This window comes from Protopterus annectens, chromosome 6.part1 (assembly GCF_019279795.1).
Source record: "Protopterus annectens isolate FY-2018-M chromosome 6.part1, PAN1.0, whole genome shotgun sequence".
Lineage (NCBI taxonomy): Eukaryota > Metazoa > Chordata > Ceratodontiformes > Protopteridae > Protopterus > Protopterus annectens.
Window position 1 is genome coordinate 522,771,254 of NC_056738.1, and position 20,644 is coordinate 522,791,897.

At 41.0% G+C, this 20,644-nt stretch overlaps 1 protein-coding gene across 1 annotated transcript in view; it reads right to left on the reverse strand.

Moving 5' to 3' along the window:
• The window catches only part of LOC122805662 (RNA-binding protein 14-like), a 180,605-nt gene extending 161,392 nt beyond the window's left edge, over positions 1-19,213 (reverse strand). The window contains exons 1-2 of the mRNA XM_044075974.1: positions 19,070-19,213; positions 17,888-18,256 (exon numbers count right to left, since the gene is read on the reverse strand). Of these exons, the coding sequence (XP_043931909.1) occupies positions 17,888-18,218 (331 nt within the window). The 5' untranslated portion in view covers positions 18,219-18,256; positions 19,070-19,213. The remainder of the gene's footprint in view (positions 1-17,887; positions 18,257-19,069) is intronic.
• Between the last annotated feature and the right edge of the window lie 1,431 nt (positions 19,214-20,644).

A 20,644-nucleotide genomic window follows, 5' to 3' on the forward strand; every position in this document is an offset into this window, starting at 1 on the left:
AACTGGCTCACAGGACCCAAGAAGTTAGAATTGGGGAGTCCACCTCTACAAAGAGGTCAGTCGCAAGTGGAGTCCCTCAGGGATTAGCCCTTGGACCGCTCCTTTTTGGCATTTACTTTTCTGAAGTCAAGATCAATGTCAAATGACCTCTGGCTGACTGCACTAAATTTGCAGACAACTGCAAATTAGGAGCAGTCATTAAATCACACAATGACAAATGTTTTCCAGGAAGGGCTAACAGATAAAACTGGCGTCAGAGCCATGGACTAAAGCTAAATGCCAAGAAATGTATAACAGTATCCTTCAGAAAGTCATCCACCCCTGGTAACTATCATATAGACAACACACACACACACACCTTAGAGTTAACTCAGCAGTCAGGGGACTCGGGGGCACAGAGTCAGTAATCTAGCCTTTGACCATCACGTATTACAACAGTGAGTTAATCATTCTATGTTGTGCAACTTTCCACTGTATTCAGTATTCAGCAGACCTATCACTAAGCAAAATGCCCCTTTGGTATGTACTTACCCAGGCATAACCAAAAATTGGAATGTTCACAGAGATTCCTCGCTAAACGAATACATGGTGTTAAGTAAAATGTCCTATGCAGACCACCTCAACATGTATTCCATCTCCAACAGGCTGCTGAGGGAAGATCAATGCCTAGCATACACGGCATTGTCAGACCCCATGCTAATGGACATCCTGCATAGCCACAAAACAAACAGTACCAGAATTACTCATTCTAAAGACATGAACCTTGCTTGTAATATAAATAGGACCTGCTGGAGCAGGCTCCCCAACCACGTGAAGCAAGGTTCCTCCCTAACCAACCTTATGGCCGAAACCCAGCATGGCTTTCGCCCACATCATAGTACGACCACAGTCCTATTGTCCTTCACTAACACCATAAACAATAACCGCAACAATAATCACACTTCTGCCCTCTTCTTGGATCTTTCCAAGGCATTTGATATGGTTGATCAACTTATGATTAATACCCTGCACTAGATCCTAAAGCCCTTAGTTGGTTTACATCCTATCTTAATAACAGATAACAGACAACAGGCTGTCCTCTGGCAGAATAAGCTCTCTAATCTATTACCAAACACTATTGGAGTACCACAAGGCTCCATACTAGGACCACTACTGTTTTCCATCTTTATTAATGACCTGCCTACTATTATACCAAACATCAGCTGTATCCAATACGCTGACGACTCCACTCTGATCTGCTCAGCTGCGTCTCCCACTGATTGAAAGACGGATACCCAGTCTACATTTACTGCCACAGAAAACTGGCTCACCAGGCGTAGTCTACTACTTAATCCCAAAAAAACTAAAATGCTTGTATTCCCACCAACCCAAAGGTCTGCACCCTTCACCATAAATGCAAAAGACGGGACAGTCATTTCCCCAATACAAAATTACTGGGTGTCATTATAGACAATAACTTAAAATTTGATCACCATGTAAATCAGACAATCAAGAGCATAAATAAAAAACTTGGGTCACTCTATAGAATCAAAGCCTTCCTCACCCCTCCAGCTAAAACAGCCAATGCTCGCTCCCACCTACTTCGACACTCCTATATGCCCCCCCCCTTCAAGCCAATATAAATAAAATGAACTTAAATAGACTAACAACCTGCTATAATCACATTACCAGGTTTGCTACAGGCCTGCCATTCAGAACTCACCACTGCATCAATGTCAAACAGCTTGGATGGCTGTAATTTCCTAATCTTATCAAGTACAATCTGCTGATAATGGCTAACAAAATCCTCTACAACCCAGATAATACTCCAGCCCTTAGAAATTCTATCCTCCCCCATAACAACACGCAACTGCTCCGCTCATCTAATAAGCTACAAATCCAGACAACTAAAAATTAACAATGCAGCTGGCATGGCCCAATTTGCAAACTCTAAGTAGAATATGGAACATACTTCCAGCTGGTATGACCATACTCTCCTCCCCATGCCAATTTAAAGCCACAATTAAACATCTGGCATTAAACTGGATATGTCACTGTGACAAGCCTGGCTAAGCCAACAACATGACTGCAATTTACTTATCTAATAGCTATTAACTTCTGACTATATCCAGGGTAATTTCTATCCTGTATACTTATCTATTCAATGCTTAACTATATACTTTTGGAAATAACCTACATGTAAATTTGTACTATTTTAGTCTGAATGTATTTTTTTATCTGCATTTTTATTTTTATCTGCATTTCTATTTTATTATTTTTATTTATTTTTTTCATTTTGTGTTGTACATGTATATGTTTGGAGCCTCTCTCAACGGGCCTCCGTTGTAAATGGACTTTGATCCAGTCGGACTATCCTGGTCAACCAATGTAAAATAAATAAAAATAAGTGCAACCAGGACAACAGGAAATTCATCCCTGGTTTTGCATCCACGTCTCTAAGGAACACAGGCAACCTGTAAAACTCCCAAGCCCCCGCTTACACTTATCAAGCTTACCAGAATTTGTCATGCGTGGCTAGGCTTAAAAGGCCCTCGTGATCAACAACCCAATAAACATAATGAACAGTTTTTCTAATTGTAAAGGAAGATTAACATACTATAAAGAGATCACATTACAGCAGAATATAAAACCATACAAAATAGCAATGCTGATGCAAAACAAAAAAAACTTAAATATATATGCAACCACTTACACTAAAAACACAAATCTCCAAGATTAACTGAAATAATCTCTTACTGCTTCCAGTCATACTATTCCAACTGTTGTTCACATCTACTTTGCTATGCAACCACTTACTCTAAAAACAAATCACTAAAATTAAAATAATCTCTTACTGCTTCCAGTCATACTATTCCAACTGTTCACATCTCCTTTGCTTCTTCAGCAGTGTGGATTATTTTCAATTTTACTGCCTCTTTCAGCCAAGAAACACAACCACCAATAACCGAATATACCACATCTTAAAACCCCTTCAGTTTTATTTTTCCAGTAGAGGCACAGTAAGTAGGAACAGCCCCTGTATATGCAACATTCATCAGCTGTGTTACACCAACAGTTGTATCTGCCGTTTCATTAACGGCAGAATTTTTTCCAGTCATTCTTGCAAACATATCCAACGTACACACAATGAACGTGGGCAGGCCAGCACAGATGCGATCATCTCCTCTGTGATAAAAGTATGCTACAAGTAGGCATCATTAAAATACAAACAATGCCTATTTGCTACTGAGCTAGTACTATGCGTACAAATATTAACGAGATATTGATTTGAAGTTGCACTCTACCACAAATGTTTTCTAAATATGCCAGAAATTACTAAGCCAGTAAAGAGAAAGTACAGTAACAGTCAAATAACTTCTCTACAATGGTTCCCTGATGCCCATGTACAAATCCGATCTAGTGCACATCGCCTCCCTTCCTCTGTGCAAGAAACATGGAGCAAAACAAAAATTATGCCCAAATTTTAACTTGCTACAGATACCCCACCATGCCCCAGGATTCCCACTCTTCTTGATAAACTGGAAAATATTAGGGTTCAACCAAACACCCTAATAATGGGCAATTTAAACTACCCCACCATTAACTGGGAAAACTACTCCTGTACCAACTCATTCGCTCAACGCTTTCTGGAATTCATAAAATTCCAATGCCCTGGATGAACTTATCTACACCTCCATAAGAGGGACAATATCCTAGACCTAATCATTACCAACATGAGTGACCAGTGGGCCACACCTGAAATCAACTCCTCGTTGGTCAGATCAGACCATAAGCTAATCCACTCTAGATATCCGCATCGCGCCCCACCCACCATTAAGGAAACCACAGTAAAAAAAATGTCTCCAAAGCCAACTTCATACTTAAGACAGAAGATGCAAACTTCATGACACCCATGCAGATGGACAATACAGTTATGACTGCTGAATCCTACATAATGCACTCTATAAGCACTTTCACAAGTGCATGGATAGTGCTATCCCAAACAGAACCAAGACGATATCCCCCCAAAAAAGGAAGCCAATCCGATGGTCCCCTGGCATAAACTCTACAACAGAAGGAAGAAACTGTTGCCGAAACAGAGTAAAATCCCATGAGTGAAGAAGCTGCCTGGTCAGCCTCAGTAAGAAGCTGAGATCCCTTACAAGATCCTCCAAAGCTAGCTACGAAAACAAAAATCACCACCGATTCTAAGGGTAACTAAAAAGCATTCTATAGCTATGTCAAGAATCTCAATGGCAACACCCAGATCTGCTCTGAGTTACAGCACAACAGCATGAAAATTACAGAACCAACTGATATTGCCAACATCCTGGCAGACAGTTTCAGTGACAACTTTAACCTCCTCTCACCCTATTAAGGGCCCACATATAAACAGGAAGAATGCAGAGTCCCTATAAACAACATCTATGCAGGTAAAAGCTGTACTCTCTAAAACCAAAAACACAGCATCCATGGGACCGGACAACATCCCAGGCTGCGTTTTACACTAACTTCAGAACAAACTGGCTCCCCACCTAAGCACCATGTTCAATCAGTCTCATGTCAGGCTTTCTGCTCACTGAATGGCGCACAGCAACAGTTATCCCACTCCAAAAAGGGGGGAACCACCACTGATCCTGGGAACTATCACCCCATTAGCCAGACAAGCCGGGTCTGCAAGGCCATGGAACGTATCATGAAACTCAAAACAGACATTGGTAACCTCCAAACTCTGGATCACACCCAGTTCGGGTTTGTGAAAGGCAGATCATGCCTTCTGAACCTGATCGACTTTTGAGGCAGCCACCAAAGCCATACACGAGGGCAAGGTGGTTCACACAGCTATCTTGACCTTGCCAAGGCTTTCGACACCATCCTCCATTCTGGAATTATAGCTAAACTCACTAAACTAGGTATAAATCTCTACGTCACAAGATGGGTTGCCAACTGGCTCACTGACAGAACTCACACTGTAAAAGCTGCAGACTCCAAATCAGACTTCAAACCAGTGACAAGTGGAGTACCACAGGGTTCAGTCCTGGGACCTCTCCTGTCTAGTATCTACTTCTCTGAAGTACAGGCTAACACAGAAGGCCTCTAGCTAACAAAGTTGCAGATGACTGCAAACTAGGAGCAATAGTAGAGTCCCCAAATGATTTGGACATCCTACAGAATCTGGCGTCAGAGGCATGGCCTCAAGCTCAATGCCAAAAGGTACATTGCCACCCCCTTTGGTAAAAACTCTGTACCCATGAACTACCACATAAATGGCAGTCTACGCCGAACGTGTGATGAGACCTTGGGAACCAGGTGGACAGTAGTCTCTCCTTTGATGATCACATCGCCACAGTAGTCAGAAAATCCTTCTATGTGGCACACCTCATCACAAAAGGGTTCACATCCAGGAAAAAAAAAAAAAAAAAGGCATCATTCCCCTCTACTCGGCACTCAGACCAGTTAGAGTGTACAATGCCCCTTTTGGAATGTACCTCACAAGACAGAAGTACCTCGCAACGAGTATTACTCTCCTCAAAAAGATGCCCTACGCTGACCATCTCAAATAACTACAGCCTTACTCTGTAGCATATCGTCTACTCCGAGGAGATCTCCGCCTAACATATAAAGCTATGTTACACACCCAGAGCTGTTGGACATGCTACACCTTAAGAAAATACTAATTCCTCTGAGCTACATGTTCTAGGGACATAAACCTTATCACCACAATAAACAGGACATGCTGGAGGGATGAATTCCTGTCCCAGGGACTTCCTATATTCTGGAACAAGCTACCCCAACTATGTCAAGCAAAAGTTTCTCATTAGCACTCTTAAAGAAAAATCTTGAGTGGATGGGAAATAGAAATACACCCCGGGGATCACTTTTGTGGCTCTGCTCGACAGGGGCACAGGAAATTAACTTTCTTGGGTGGCGTAAGCCAGGGAACCTTGTTGGCTAGGCTTACATAGGCCCTTGGGCCGATAGCCTAGTACCTACCTATGAACATCACAAAACAGCCAAACAGTGAAACTGTCCGATTCATGACAGCTGTAAGTCACGTCTGCAAGAAATACAGGAGTTGCAACTCAAATTGCAGTGCCTTGCTCAGTAAAAAGAAGTTATGTCTTACCATAACATTCCATCTGTGTTGTAGATCTTTGTTCATTCATTACAGCTAGGACCTTGGTTCCGTCCTCGGAACAGATACGGCCATTTCCCAACTTGCACAAGCCAAAAAATCTCAGCTAAGACCTACCCATAATGCCCCTCTCCTAGTTACTCCAGATCAAGTTTGCCCGCTCTAGATAAAAGATGTAGTAATAGAAAAGATAGTAAGAGGCGCTGTCTGAGCAAATACCCTAACCAGGAGTTCCTAAAGTACACCAGAAGCCCAAGAAGTAATGAATGAACAAAGATAGACAAAACAAATGGAATGTTATAGTAAGACACAATTTTATCTGATGTTGTAAATCTTTGTTCTCTCATTACAGCTAGGGCAGAGTCCCCAGCTACTTGAGTCCTGGGTGGCCCTAAGGAAGGATATTCCTGACACGATAGAACCAAAAGATGCTTGTCCCCTGGAGGTCAAATCCAATTTGTAAGGAGATATTGATATAAAGGTATGAAGTTTTGCCCAAGTGGCTGCTGCGCATATATCATCCATAGAAGCTCTGGAATGAAAAGCTACAAAGCCAATCTAGGTCCTGCAAAGGCCATAAACAATTGATCTGTTTTCCTGAAAGATTTAGTCCTGTCCTGTCCAAATAACAATGAAGCTGCCGATGCACATCAAGGATGTGCAAAACATACCCCCCTCTATTAGAATGCCGAGGGAAGAAAACAGGCAGGTCAAGACTGGTTAATGTAAAACCCAGAAAATGACCTTGGGCAAGAAAGAAGGGTCAGTATGAAGGGACACCCTATCCGTGTGGAAGATCAAGTAAGGAATCTTGACACTCAAAGTCTGCAGCTCAGATACTCTTCTCGCTGTAAGTGCTACCATAAGTACAGTTTTCCATGACAAAAGTTTCAAATCACATGAATCAAAGGGTTCGAAGGGAGAACCTGAGAGAGACTGAAGCACCAGAGTCAAGTCCCAGGGTTCTAAGGGAGGCTTGACATGTAATACTTCCTTCAAAAAGGTCTTGCATAGGCGGTGTGACAACTGAAGAATTATCAAGACCATTATGGAAATTGGCGACAGCTGCTAAATATACAGTGATCGTTGAAGCGGAGGCTTCTGCATGTAAAAAAAAAAAACTGAATAGGCACAGAGAAAGGTTCCAAGTTCTGTTCTTTGGCCCAAATAGAGAACATAGTCCAGTTACTAAAATAAACTTTTCTACTGGAAGGTTTGTGCGAGGCCAGAAGAATTTCATGAACAGGAGATGGGATCTCAGGCAGCCTGGCAATGATTGGAAGTGGAGGAACCAAGCTGTGAGCTTTACTGTGCAGGTTCGGATGAATCTGTCCCAGATGATGAGATATCAGGTCCTGGGAATGATCCAGGATCCACTGGCTGTGAATCAGATGAGGCCATAGAAACGGGAACCAGACTGGACATGGCCAGTAGGGGGCAATGAGCATCATTTTGCTTCTCAACTTCCGAGCTTTCTGGAGAAATGTTGGGATGAGGGGAAAATGGGAAAGGCATACAGAAGCTCCAGGGGCAAATTGTGTGTTAGAATGTCCCTCAGTGGTTCACCGAGGGGGGGAAATCAGGGCAAAATAGCTTCTGCATTTGTAGTTTAGAGGGGAAGCAAACAAGTTGCAGCAAGGCTTGCCCCAGCGCTGGAAGATCCAATCTGCTATTACAGGGTTGAGGGACCACTCGTGAGGCATCAGGATGTTCCTGCTCAGATTATCCGCAGTAAGGTTGGAACTCCTAGGAAATGTGTGTTGCTATAAGAAAGCGATTGGAAACCATCGACCAGTGCCAAATCCTCATGGCTTCCCAACACAGGGGGTAAGACATGGTTCCGCCTTGCTTGCTGATATACCAGAGTACTGACACGTCTGTCTGAATTGCAATGGTCCCCGAGGAAAGGGATGCATGGAACGTTTGTAACGTCAAGAGAACTGCCCTCAGTTCCAGGACATTTATGTGCAAGTTGGCCTCCATGGGGGACCAGATGCCTTGGATAGGCTTTCCCTGGAAATTGGTCACCATGGCCTAGGGAAGACAAAAAGGTCAACACCAAAGATTAGTTTGTGGCTTCATCCACGAAATCATTTCTTCTTTGCAATGGTTTGTAAGGTGTATCATGTGGTTGAGTGGGTGGCAGTGCCCTGAATTGGTAGCGATTGTCACCCAGCCGGAAGCGGAGAAATGTCTGGGAGCAGTGATCCACCTTTATGTGGTAGTACATGTCCTGGAGGTCTATAGAGCACATCCAGTTATCCCTCCCTAGAAAGGAAGAATGGACTTATTGTGACAATATGGAATTTTTGAGGTTTGATAAATTTGTTCAATAGGCTGAGATCCAGGATTGGTTTCTAGTCCCCTATCATTTTTGGCACTAAAACAGACCAGAGTAAAACCCAGATCCTGTCTGGTCAGGTGGTACTGGTTGGAGGACTCTCTTCCTTAGTGGCTTTTCTACCTCTAAGGCTGCTAATTCCTCTGACTGGGTGGTACATCGGGGATTCATTTGACGGGTCTGGGAGTTAAGTCGAAAGGCATTTGGTAGCCTCTGGATATTATTCTCTGCACCCAAACATCGGTAGTAATAAGATGTCAGGTTGGTAGAGGCAGAGAAAAACGATGGAAGCAATCGGGCCACTGCTCAGGAGCGCTGGTAGGATCTGCCGGAGAAAGAATCTATAGCACCCTGATTAAGCGGACCCCTTCTACCCCCAAAAGGGACATATTCCATACGAGTTGCCCCCCCCCCCCTGCCCCAGGGAGGGGGGGGGGTTCACCACTAGTGTCACAAAAAAGCCCTTGGGATTTCTTGAATCACATTTTTCCTCCCTTCTGGTTCCTGGAGTAGCACCTCTGGGGGTTGGAAAGGCCTATGCCCACAGCAGACAAGGTTTTTCAGTCTTCGCTCACTACGTGAGAGTCTCTCGTACTGTGTGTCCAAAAAGTGCAGATTCGTTGACAGGTGCATCGACGAAAGAAAATTTAAAGGGGGTCTGCAAAGTCACACAACTGCATCCAAGCATTATGCCTCATGACGCCTGATGCGGCAGCTCGAGCTGCCCCCTCGGTGGAGTGAGATAAACTCATCAAGGGGTTCGAAATGGATTCAAGGGTAGCTAGCTGCGAGGCGACAGCATCACGCACCTCAGACAGTACCCCACCAAAGAGAAAGACATTTTGGAAATTCGGTTTCTTTGGAGTAGAGTAAAGTGTGCCAGATAGTTAAATGACCAAATGGCAAATGTCGCTGAAGCATAGGTCTGTTTTCCTAGTCTGTCCATGGTAGAGGACTGTTTCGAGGATGGACAGTGAACTATCTTCTGCCAATTCCTTCTTGGTAGCTGCCGCCAAACCACAGAATCAACTGTTAAACTGCTAGGACCAGTGGGGCTGGTCTTCAGATGCAGATAAGTTTTGTCTGGCCTCAGAGGGATAGGTTCTACATTGTCCAAGGCCTTCCAGGCATGCTGCACGACGAGTTTAAACAAGGTCATCTGTTGGTGGGGTCACCCAGGAAGTAGATGGCCAGGCACGGAAGCCCTGCAGAAACACAGATTCCTCAGAAGGGTTATAGGGCTTCCAGTCTCCTGCTGCTTGAGGATTTCGAGAATGTCGCTGAATGAGACACAGTGGGGACCCTTCCCCCTCATCAGTGTCTTCGGTGATCAATTCCTCCAGTGAATCAAGGTACTTCCTCTTCCACCATTTCTTCCGGGTTGGCTCCCCAGTGGGATCTTCTGAGGACGACCCCGGAGAAGGGGTTCCCTTCAAAGAGGACTCTTGTGACTCCAGTGCCCGGGGTCCCGAAAGACAGGTTTGGAAGAGGAGCATGCCAGGGGAGGGTTCTGATACTGATGTCATTGGTGCTGACTGCGAGTCCACTACCTGAAAAGCAAGCTAACCCAAGGAGGGAAGGGAGTCCGGAAATGGGAGGGAGAACCTCGGAACCGGAGTCACACCTTGCTGTGAGGAGCCCACCACCAGGTGAGGAGCTCAGAGAACTGGAAGCAGTCAGAACCATGGACAGACTGCGCCAGTGAGAAAATTGGCACCAGGCTAAGTATCAAGTTACGGACGGTTCAACCACTGCTTCAGCAACGATCTGTTCCATCAGAGCCGATGCAGCAAGGGTGGACGGTGCAGACAGGGAAAAACAATGCTATTGGAAACAAGACAGTATGCACCAAAGGTATCTTGTCCTTGGCAGGTATTCGAGTTTTGGAGCCGATCCAGCCGAAGAAACTGTCAGCACCATGGCTGGGAATGGTGCTAAAGCAGGTACAGTCATCGAAGCCCCGAGGTCAGAGCCAAAACAGGGGTGAATATTATGGACGGCACCGAGGGAAAAGACAAAGCCTGGTGCAGAAGAGGTCTGCACTGAGGAAAGACGGAGCAGACTTGGTTCCATAACTGACAGAGATGCAGGAACTGAGTGACTCCATTTGTCACTATGTTTTTTGGTCTTTGGAGGGTCAAGGCCTCTGAAAAAGGTGCCTTGAGTAAACCTTTTAAGATAATTTATTATTACGTTCTGCTAGTGTTCAATTTCTAAAACCAGCACAAATGTCACAGTCAGCTCTAAGATCAACACCCAAACAGTAGACACAACAAACATGTGTATCTGAGTTAGGCATCTTATGTCCACACTTAACTTTGTCTGACATAGTAAAGCAACAAGCCTATCCCATAGAAAAAATAAGGGAGAAAATACCAGTAATGTTATTTAAAAAAAAAAAAAAAATACCACTAGTAGAAAGGAAAGGCCTGTCAAAGGCAGAAGAGAGGGAGGGACAGTACCAATAAAGGTAAAAAATTAAACTACCAAGGAAAAGGGTAGGGAATAGGAGACGGTAAGAAAAGGCTAACTTGACTAAAAATTTAATTTTGAAAAGAAACTGTCTTAAAATTAATTTTCTACTTAGCTTTAAGAGAGATGGCTAGCACGTCTGACTAGGCATGCAGCAAACGAGATCTGGTGTAACTAGGAGAGGAGCATTATGAGTAGGTCTTAGCTGAGTTTTTTGCTTGCGCGAGCTGGTAAACGGCCGCATCGGTTCAGAGGACGGAACCGAGGTCCTAGCTGTAATGAAAGAACAAAGATTTACAACACCAGACGGAATATTACAAAAGGCTAAATTTATTAAAAACTGCTTTGACATCCAGAAATAAAGTCCAAGTTATAAATCAGTTTGCTCTTCCTGTTCTACCTTCCAGTTATGGAGTAACTTGATTTACTGGCCCCAAAAAGTACTTCATTACTTGGACATGAAAACAAGACAAATGCTTCACATTTATCAAATGAAATAAAAATCAGTGTAGCCAAGATTTTATAATTTAACATTCGTTGACCAGGAAAGTCCAACTGGGACAGAGCCTCTTTTCAGCGAAGCCCCAGGAAACAACCCTCCAGCTGGATGTCTTTAGAATGTGTGAGGAAACCAGAGTACCTGGAGGAAACCCACATGAACACAGGGAGAACATGCAAACTCCACACAGAAGGCACCCCGGCAGAGCATCAAACTGAAGAACCTCTTGCTGTGAGGTGACAATGTTAACCACTGCGCCGCCAGAGGCTCTGAAGGAAGTATGGGTCTTCTCAAAACTGATTACATGTTTTGATCTGCAAATATGGGACTGCATCTACATCTGTTGACCTCAACAGATCCAAACAGTGAATCTTTTAAAACATGAGCAGATGTCCAAGAAGAGGTGAACTGAAACTGAAAGACAACGGGCTATGAAAACCTTGGTTTATAAAGTCCATCATAAATATGGGAGAAGCAGATGCAGATTCTGTGAAACTGTTAGCAACAGTCACACATCTTGTTGCCAACTGTCATACACTAGCAGTGGTGGGCCAGTATACTGAAAGGCACAACATAATAGCAAGACTGTTACACAGGGGATTGTGCAAACAGTACAATATATAACAAAATATAGCTGAGAAGCACTGGAAACACAAACCACAAAGCATTGTAAAGAATGATGAAGGTTATATCATCGGGATCACCTATTACTAACAGTTCAGAAAAGTAGGTGCAAGAAAACTACATACAGAAGACCATTAAAAAAAAGAAAAGTTGCACTAATCATAGAAATTTTTACACCCAGTGATTACAGTGCCCTACATATAGAGGGACAAAGTCATGAAACACCAGATCTGCAAGCAGAAAATAACAGCAATGTGGAAGACAAATACCCAGACTTTTCTAATAGTAGGCAAGAACAGGACTAAAAAAAAAAATTTTTTTTATAATCATACTTAAATATGCTACTAGTACATGCAACCCTACATGAAGTACAGGACCACTGTAGGTGCACAAGAGCACTTTTGGCTTAAGATAAAGAATGAAACAATATTAATCTTGTAAACTCTACTTGCGCCCTGACTTAGGAATGGGGTCCATTTCCATCATGGTACTAGAAGCCCAAAATACTTTGAGAAATTAAACCAGTTTGAAAAAAAAAATAGCAATATCATTAGAAGGGAATGTGTCAGACAGAATCTTCCAAAGGACAGGCTGCACTGGAATCTGATCACAATTTGGAAAATCATAGCAGGTCGGTCATCAGGTCAATCCACTGGCACAAAAATCTCTTTGGACAAGAATACAGACCATAATGGCTCCCAAATATGCAAAGTCTATAAGATTTAGGATCTTGCTTGAAGTGTTTGTACGAGTATTTTTTTTTTTTAACCTCAAGGAGACTCCACAAAAAATTTTTCCTCTGGTAAATTGAAAATGTTGAAGGTGACATGGAGAGAAAAAAAGATGCAATTGAAAACATATTTAGGAAAATAACTATTTTGAAGCCCACACCCAAACTCTGTTTGACACACAGCATCACAGCCACGTCGATAAATCTCCCCCCTACTTAGTGCGACTGGCCGCACAAATATTCAGTGTGCCGAAACTGGAAAAAAAATCATAGTTGCAGAAAAAAAAAAAAAAAAAGCAAAGGGTGGGTTAGTGATCCTCCAAATAACCTAATAAAGTACCTCTTTTTAAAGGCAGACATATTACTGAACAATACCAAATCACAGCCTTACCTTCCAAGCTTTTTGTTTGAATATCAATAACCTAGTTAGGCAAGCCAGTGTGTACTAATCATACACATGAGAAGAGATGACATTGTGTTCCAACTTAAAAGTGAAATAAGCACAGAGCAAGCGAACACACCCAATATCACCCAACAGCTATTCAGTCAAAAAACATTGAAGTCTCACCATGAACTCAAAGCAACACAAGCAAGACTACTATTTTTACCGTAATTTGTGTCTGCAATGGTTATTTTGCTTTCTCTTATTCCCTTCTGTTAGCAAATAGTATCCGCCATAACTCATCAAGCATTAAACATAACTGGGGAAATATAAACCCTGGATCAAAATGAAAATAAGTAGGCCAAGCTAAAAATGCAGCTGCGAAAGGGAAGCACGTGGCACCCTTACAAACAGAAAAAGATGAACTCCACTAATGTGCAATTAAAAACTTGGGAGGACACAATATCAGGGCTAGGGAGGCATAGAAACAGGGACAAATTACATTTAGGATACACTATTAAGAAGTAATAAGACTTACCTTACTTATGAAGTAGCAAAACGCTGGTGAAGAAGAAGTGCTTCACATGAATAGAGTCGACCAGATTTGCTAACACAGAAAAGGAGTTCCACACAGCACCTAGTCCATTTATTAGGTTAACAGTGGGCTGGGAAAGGCAGTGTTGACATCACAATGTGGGAGGATCACAGGGATTCTGTACAGCATGCAAATAAGGCAGTGTTTACGTCACTTTGGGGGAGGAAACCTCCCAGGATCTTCAGCAAGAGCTATGGCAGATGTGACATCATTATTTAAGAGACGACTAGACAGTTTTCATCTTGGTTTTAAAACTGAAAGTCAAACAGTATGGAAAAGTATGAAGCCTAAGCAGTAAAAGAATAGTGAATTTGTTTTTTAAAGCTGCGGTTATGTTTTTTTGAGGCTGTATCACATAACAGGATTTTAGGGAGACATCAGGTAGAGATAATTGATTGGATATCCCGTTTTCCTTTAATGAAATAAACCTTCTGAACTCAAATTAACCCAAGCAAGACTGCTGTTTTTGTTGGGTCTGAATTAAAAGCCATTGGTTATTTTGCTCTCATTAATGAAATACCAAGTTATGCTGTGAAACCAAACCAAGACACATTTTAATATTTTGAGCCATAGTACATCTAATGTTAAATATTAGATCCAATTATTTGAGCAATCACAGTTCTAATGTTAAATATTAGATTATATTATTATAATTAGCATTACTACTATTATACCCAATTGCTCTGCTGTATGGAGCTGTTTCTGGCAAAGGAAAGTTCCAAACTATTACTGATTAAATGTGAAAACACCAGCTTCAGAGCCAAAAGGCATTGCCGACTTCTTTTTCTTAAATAAACCGTGTTTTGCAGGTCTGAACACTAGAGTACAATGTAATGCATCTATCTATCTATATAATCTGTATTTATCTACCACCAGGCAACAACATTACTACCTTAGAAAATATCCTCAGTTGGTCCACCTCCACCCACCCACAAGAAACCATAATACTAGGAGACCTTAATCTAGACTGGACCCATTTTAACACTAATAACCCAACCTCTCATATCAACCTCCATGGCTTTACACAGACAATAAGCACCCCTACTAGGATAAACAAACCTAATAACAAAGAAAGTATTATTGATTGGATTCTCGTGAATAAACCTCTACTAAAATATAAGTCTGGAACATTACCTGATGACTTTAGTGATCACAATTTAACTTATATTATAAGACAGAAAATGCCCTTACAATACTCCAATTTTTAGAACCATACGCGATCTCAAACATTTCAACACTATTCAATTTAAAACTGAACTAAATGCCTGTAACTGGAACCCAGTAAAGACACTGCCTCTTGAAGAAGCTGTCCAATACTTTAACACCACATTCCTAACAATTCTAGATTACCATGCTCCAAAACGCTCCATCCGAATTAAATCTAAACCTGCCCCTTGGCTATCTAATGACATCAGACAAAAAATGTTACTTAGAAATAAAGCATGGAAAAAATGGCGAACTAGCAAATCTCCTATAGACCAACAGACTTTCAGGCACCTAAGAAACACTACCAAAAAAGCCATCTTCACTGATAAAAGGAGTTATTTTAGTAACCTCCAGCAAGCTAATCACAACAACCCTCAAAAATTCTGGTCAACCCTAAATAGACTTCTTCACCCTGGACAGACTTCCACTCCATCCCCATCTGGGTCTGAAAAGAATTCTGCCCTTGATATAGCCAATACTTTCAACGCTTTCTTTACTGACACTATTAATGCCTTGGCCTCTCATCTCTAGTGACAACACTAACATCCCTGACCTTGTATCCCTCAAACTACCAACCTTTAGGCTTCTACCCATCTCTACCTCCTTTATACAGAAATGTATCCATAAACTCAAACCATGCTCCCTTCAGCAGACCAACTTCCATCTGAATTCCTTCAAAAGCAGCCTCGAAATAGCCTATCCCATATCCACTCTCATTAATAGAACTATAAGTGAAGAAACCATACCTGACATCTGGAAAATCTCACACATCATACCCTTACACAAAGGAGGTAACTCCTATGATTACTCGAACTATAGACCCATAGCTCTCTTGTCCCCACTCGCTAAGATCATGGAAAAATGTGTTCACCAGCAGTTAATGAACCACCTAATAAAAACAACATTCTTACTACTTGTCAACATGGCTTTAGGCCTTTTCATAGCACAACTACCGCTCTCCTCTCCTTTACTGACCTGATTAACAAGAATCGTAATGATAACATCCTGTCTTCAGCTCTCTTTATCGACCTATCCAAAGCCTTTAACATGGTTAATCACTCTCTCCTTATACAAATTCTCAAATCTCTTTCCTTAGAGCCTAAAGCTGTCCACTGGTTCAGTTCCTATCTCTCTAATAGGAAACAAGCCGTTCTCTGGGATAAGAAACTATCATCTCTTCTACCTATCTCACTTGGGGTCCCCCCAAGGCTCTATCCTCGGACCTCTTCTTTTCTCCCTCTTTATAAACGACCTACAAGCAGCTATTCCCCAGGCTACATGCATACAATACGCTGACGACTCCACACTAATTTGCTCTGCTAAATCCATTGCTGAACTCCAAACTAATACTCAAGATATATTCTCCAAAGTCGAAACTTGGTTCTTAAAACGTTGCCTACTCCTTAACGTAAAAAAAACCAAACTCCTACTCTTTAAGCCTACTAATAGATCCCCTGCACTAGATTTCACTATCTTATCTAATAATGGAACCATTATATCACCTGACCCCACTACCAAACTGCTAGGTGTCACAATAGACAACAACCTTACCTTTGACTGTCACATTAATAATACCATTAAAAATGTAAACAGGAAACTCGGCTCTCTATCGAATTAGGACTTTTTTAACCTCCCCAGCCAAAGCTACTCTTGCCCACTCTCACCTCATCTCTACGCCTCACCAATCTACACTAACCTCAAAAAAAACAATCTTCACAAACTATCAACCACCTACAATAACATGGCCAGATTTGTTACTGGTAAGCCTTTTAGAACACATCACTGTTTAAATCTGCAGCAACTTAACTGGCTTGAACTGTCTAACATGCTACTTCTTTCCCAACTTACAGTTGTTCATAGAGCTCTATACCAAAGTCAAAATACACCTGCACTTTCTAACCTCTTAACCACATATTCTAATCTAAACTCCCTCCGCTCATCAAACAAACTGCTAGTTTCCTTGACAAAATCTAATAACCTAGCTGGTGACTCCCTCTTCTCAAATGCCTTGGGTAAACACTGGAATCAACTTCCTACTGAACTTACTTCTATGGCATCTACTACTTTGTTTAAACAAAAACTTAGAATCTACCTGAAAAGCCACTGGATGTGTCCCTGTTCAAATCCTGATTAAATGTTAATTCCTTACCTACCACTCCTCTCCCTTTTCTTACGCCCCCCCCCCCCTTAACTGGCCTTTCACCACCTTGCTTCCTTCTCCTCACAAATCCTATTCCTTGTGTCTCTGACCCTATTCCCAGGAAGCTTATATCTTTATCATTATTATCTATTATGACCTTCTACTGCTTTTTTTTTTGCTAACTCCTGTCCCTTTACTCTCTCTTCTCATGCTACAATATGTAATTATGCTAAAGATGATAGTATTTAGATAGTCTAGGTAGTGTACTTCTTTGTAATCTAGTTTTAGGTTTCAATGTTTTAGTTCTTTTCCCTGGTCTCTCTTATTATTTATCAAGTTTTAGAAGTTGTATTGATGTTTAACAGAATGTATTTTAGTTTTTCCAGTTGCCTTCTTTTTGTAATCAAGATGCATTGGCTGAAGTGTTACAAGTCTGTAACTTGTTATTTGTAACTTGTTATTTGTACTCATTATAAATCTCTTATGTCCATATGTGGAGCTTTTCTCCCCGGGCCTCTGCTGAAAATGGAAATATATCCAGTCAGACTAGCCCGGTTAACAAATGTAAAATAAATAATGATGCGGGATGTCACGGGCAAATCTGCATTCCATGTCAATCGTGGTACATTTGCACAGTGAAACTTCGGTTTGCGCCTTGTCAATCACGTAGGCCACGCCCATTCCAGAGCGAACCGAAGGTTGGGTTAGTAAGCTTCAAAAATAACCGGAGGAACATTAAAGTAAATTATTAACATCTACTACGTAACACAAAATATACGTTACCTCGTACAACGTCGCATTCAACAACTCTTCCAAATTTTTCAAAGCGTTCTCGCAGTTCCCTACTAGAACATCCTGCCCCAATATTTCCAACGAAAACCTTGGTGGTGTGAGCAGGACGAGGTTTGGAATATTCAACTGCGATCGTCCGCCCATGAAGAGTAAAGCCGTTCAGCCCTTCAATAGCTCGTCTAGCTGCGTCGTCTTCTTTCATATGTACAAAGGCATATTGCTTCATTACTGCGCAACTAGTCACAGTGCCGTATTTACTGAACAACCCATGGAGATCATCCTCAGTCACCTGTTCGTCCACGTTGCCGATAAAAAGCTTCATTTTTTTGAAGGCCCACTACAGCGCTTGGATTAGAAGCTCTAGAAACATAAAACAAATATAATAAGCTTCTAGCTAACTTACGTAGCCCTGCAATAACAATTTAGGTTGCTTCGCTGCAATATAAAAATACCATCTTCCAGAAATTAATGCCAAAATCGTTGTATCGCTTTATGGCAGCATGCACTTAAGGCAGACCACACAATCGAAACTTGTACTCGAGGGACGCAGGATAGAAAACGTTATGCTTACAAGACGCCAACCCCATACAAGGAGATAGGCAAGTAAAACCACAAGGAAAATAGTGAACAATTTCCCTACAGAATTTTTTATTTTGAAAAAGGTGAAATGAATCCCAACGAGAGTGGGGTAACATCAATGAAAATAAAGGGGATATAATCAGCGTTCATTTGCTTACTGTGCGACTCTGACCGCTTTACAGACAATGCGCTCAACACTGAAATAAGACGATACAGGTTAGGCTGGGGGAAAAAAATCAAGAATGACAAAGCTTCGCCGCAGCAGCGTCTGCTATAACAATTAGTCTCAAACTCAAAAGTTGATACAGAAGAAATGTTTGCATTTATAACTGTGATGCAATTCTACCAGCGAGCAATATACATTGATTGACCAATATATCAACTACCTACAATCTCAGCGTTGTATCACACCCATTACAAAACATTCATACAAGTAAGCAACTTCATACCACCTCTAAGTTAACACGTTTTCCACACCAAAGATGGCGCTACAGAGAAAACGCACACAACTAATAATTTGATAAATCTAAATATCCTAATCATTTTCTTAAATTCGTGATCGTACAAGTATGCACAAAAAAAACTAAAACTTACCTCAAATAATTAAAAAAATGCCTTAATGCTTAACCTTCCACAAAATGGACGCTACCGCAATAATAAAAAAAGTTTGATAAAACAACGCGCATTCTTCCAACCAATCAGAACCAAACTTTGTCTAACCCTTCCTGTGCTTCCCTATCGTGATACTTTCAAAACGTCTGGTCTTAAAGTAACCAATCATGCATTCGTTGAAAGTTCACCTAATAAATACCACTGTATAGTTCCAAATTAGTCCATGCGAAATCTTCAGTTGTGAATTCTGACAGTATTTCATCACCTTTGACATTAAATGTGCACTATAATGACTCATATTCACAGCTTAACTGTCGTAGTTTTAGTCGACTACAGTGGAGCATTGTATTTCTGTCTTACACATACAGGGCTTAAATATAAAACGTGCGAAGTACTTTATGGGGGAAAACAGATGAATAAATATATGAACGAAGTTGTAGAATTGTCAAGAAAAGGAAACACAGATGGTAAACATGGCTTTGCAACTCTAGTATTTTCTTGCGTTAATCTCACAGCTGCTACGTTTTAATATAACAGTACTAGAATTGTGTATAACTCTGCACATTATACAGTTGTTGCATTTACATGTTCCTTTTAAGCCAAAGGTCTGGTTTGTTGTTCGCAGATTAATTCTCAAATATTTTGTTCCATTCTGGATTATATAACAACTGTTCCGTGTAGCTCTTGATTTCCATGTATAGTTTTCCAGTTAGAAAATATGTTTTTTAACGCATATGCATCCCTACTTTATTAGAACTGGGAATGCTAAATTAAAATTAGACCATCTGATTTTTTTTTTCAATTTTGGATTAAACCCATTTTCAGAATCAGAGAATACTTAGTGTCTATTTACTTTCACTTATTATTTTTACCATTCCCATAATTTCTCATCAGCATATGTTTTAATAAGACTTCAGTTTTAAATCTGTCTTCACTGATAATTCTACTGGAGCTAATAAACTGATCTCCAACAATGCTATACGTGTACCCATAGTAACACCTTGAAGCTGGTGATGAATCTTAATATCAAATAAAAAGAAAGTGTTGTTTAACATGAGATATAATAAAAATATGGTGCTGATTATCTAAGTATGTGTATTTACTTAAGTTCTAACGAATTCTGGACCCAAACTATGCAGAATACTGGTGTAGAGAGATTCTCTATCCAGTGTTATCAGATATTTTTCTTTACCATACAATTTATACTGAAATAAATTAAGAAAAAGCCAGGAATTTGACATAAAAAGTCTGACTTTTGAACTATAGGATTCAAAATATCAATATAAATTGACACATTCTGTTTTGCTATTCCATGGAAAAACAATCGGTCGAAATGGAGGATTAATTTCACTTTTATGTATCTTGGGAATACCGAACATTACACCTATAGTGTATTTGTCAAGTGCGATAAAACCTTGTAATACCCATCTGATAATCTATGTATCCATAATGTCTTAATTGATTGTTTAATAATTTATAACATAACATGATTTATGAGATAAATACTCCATTTTAGTCACAACTTTCATGGGCCACAATAACCAATTCATTGTCTTT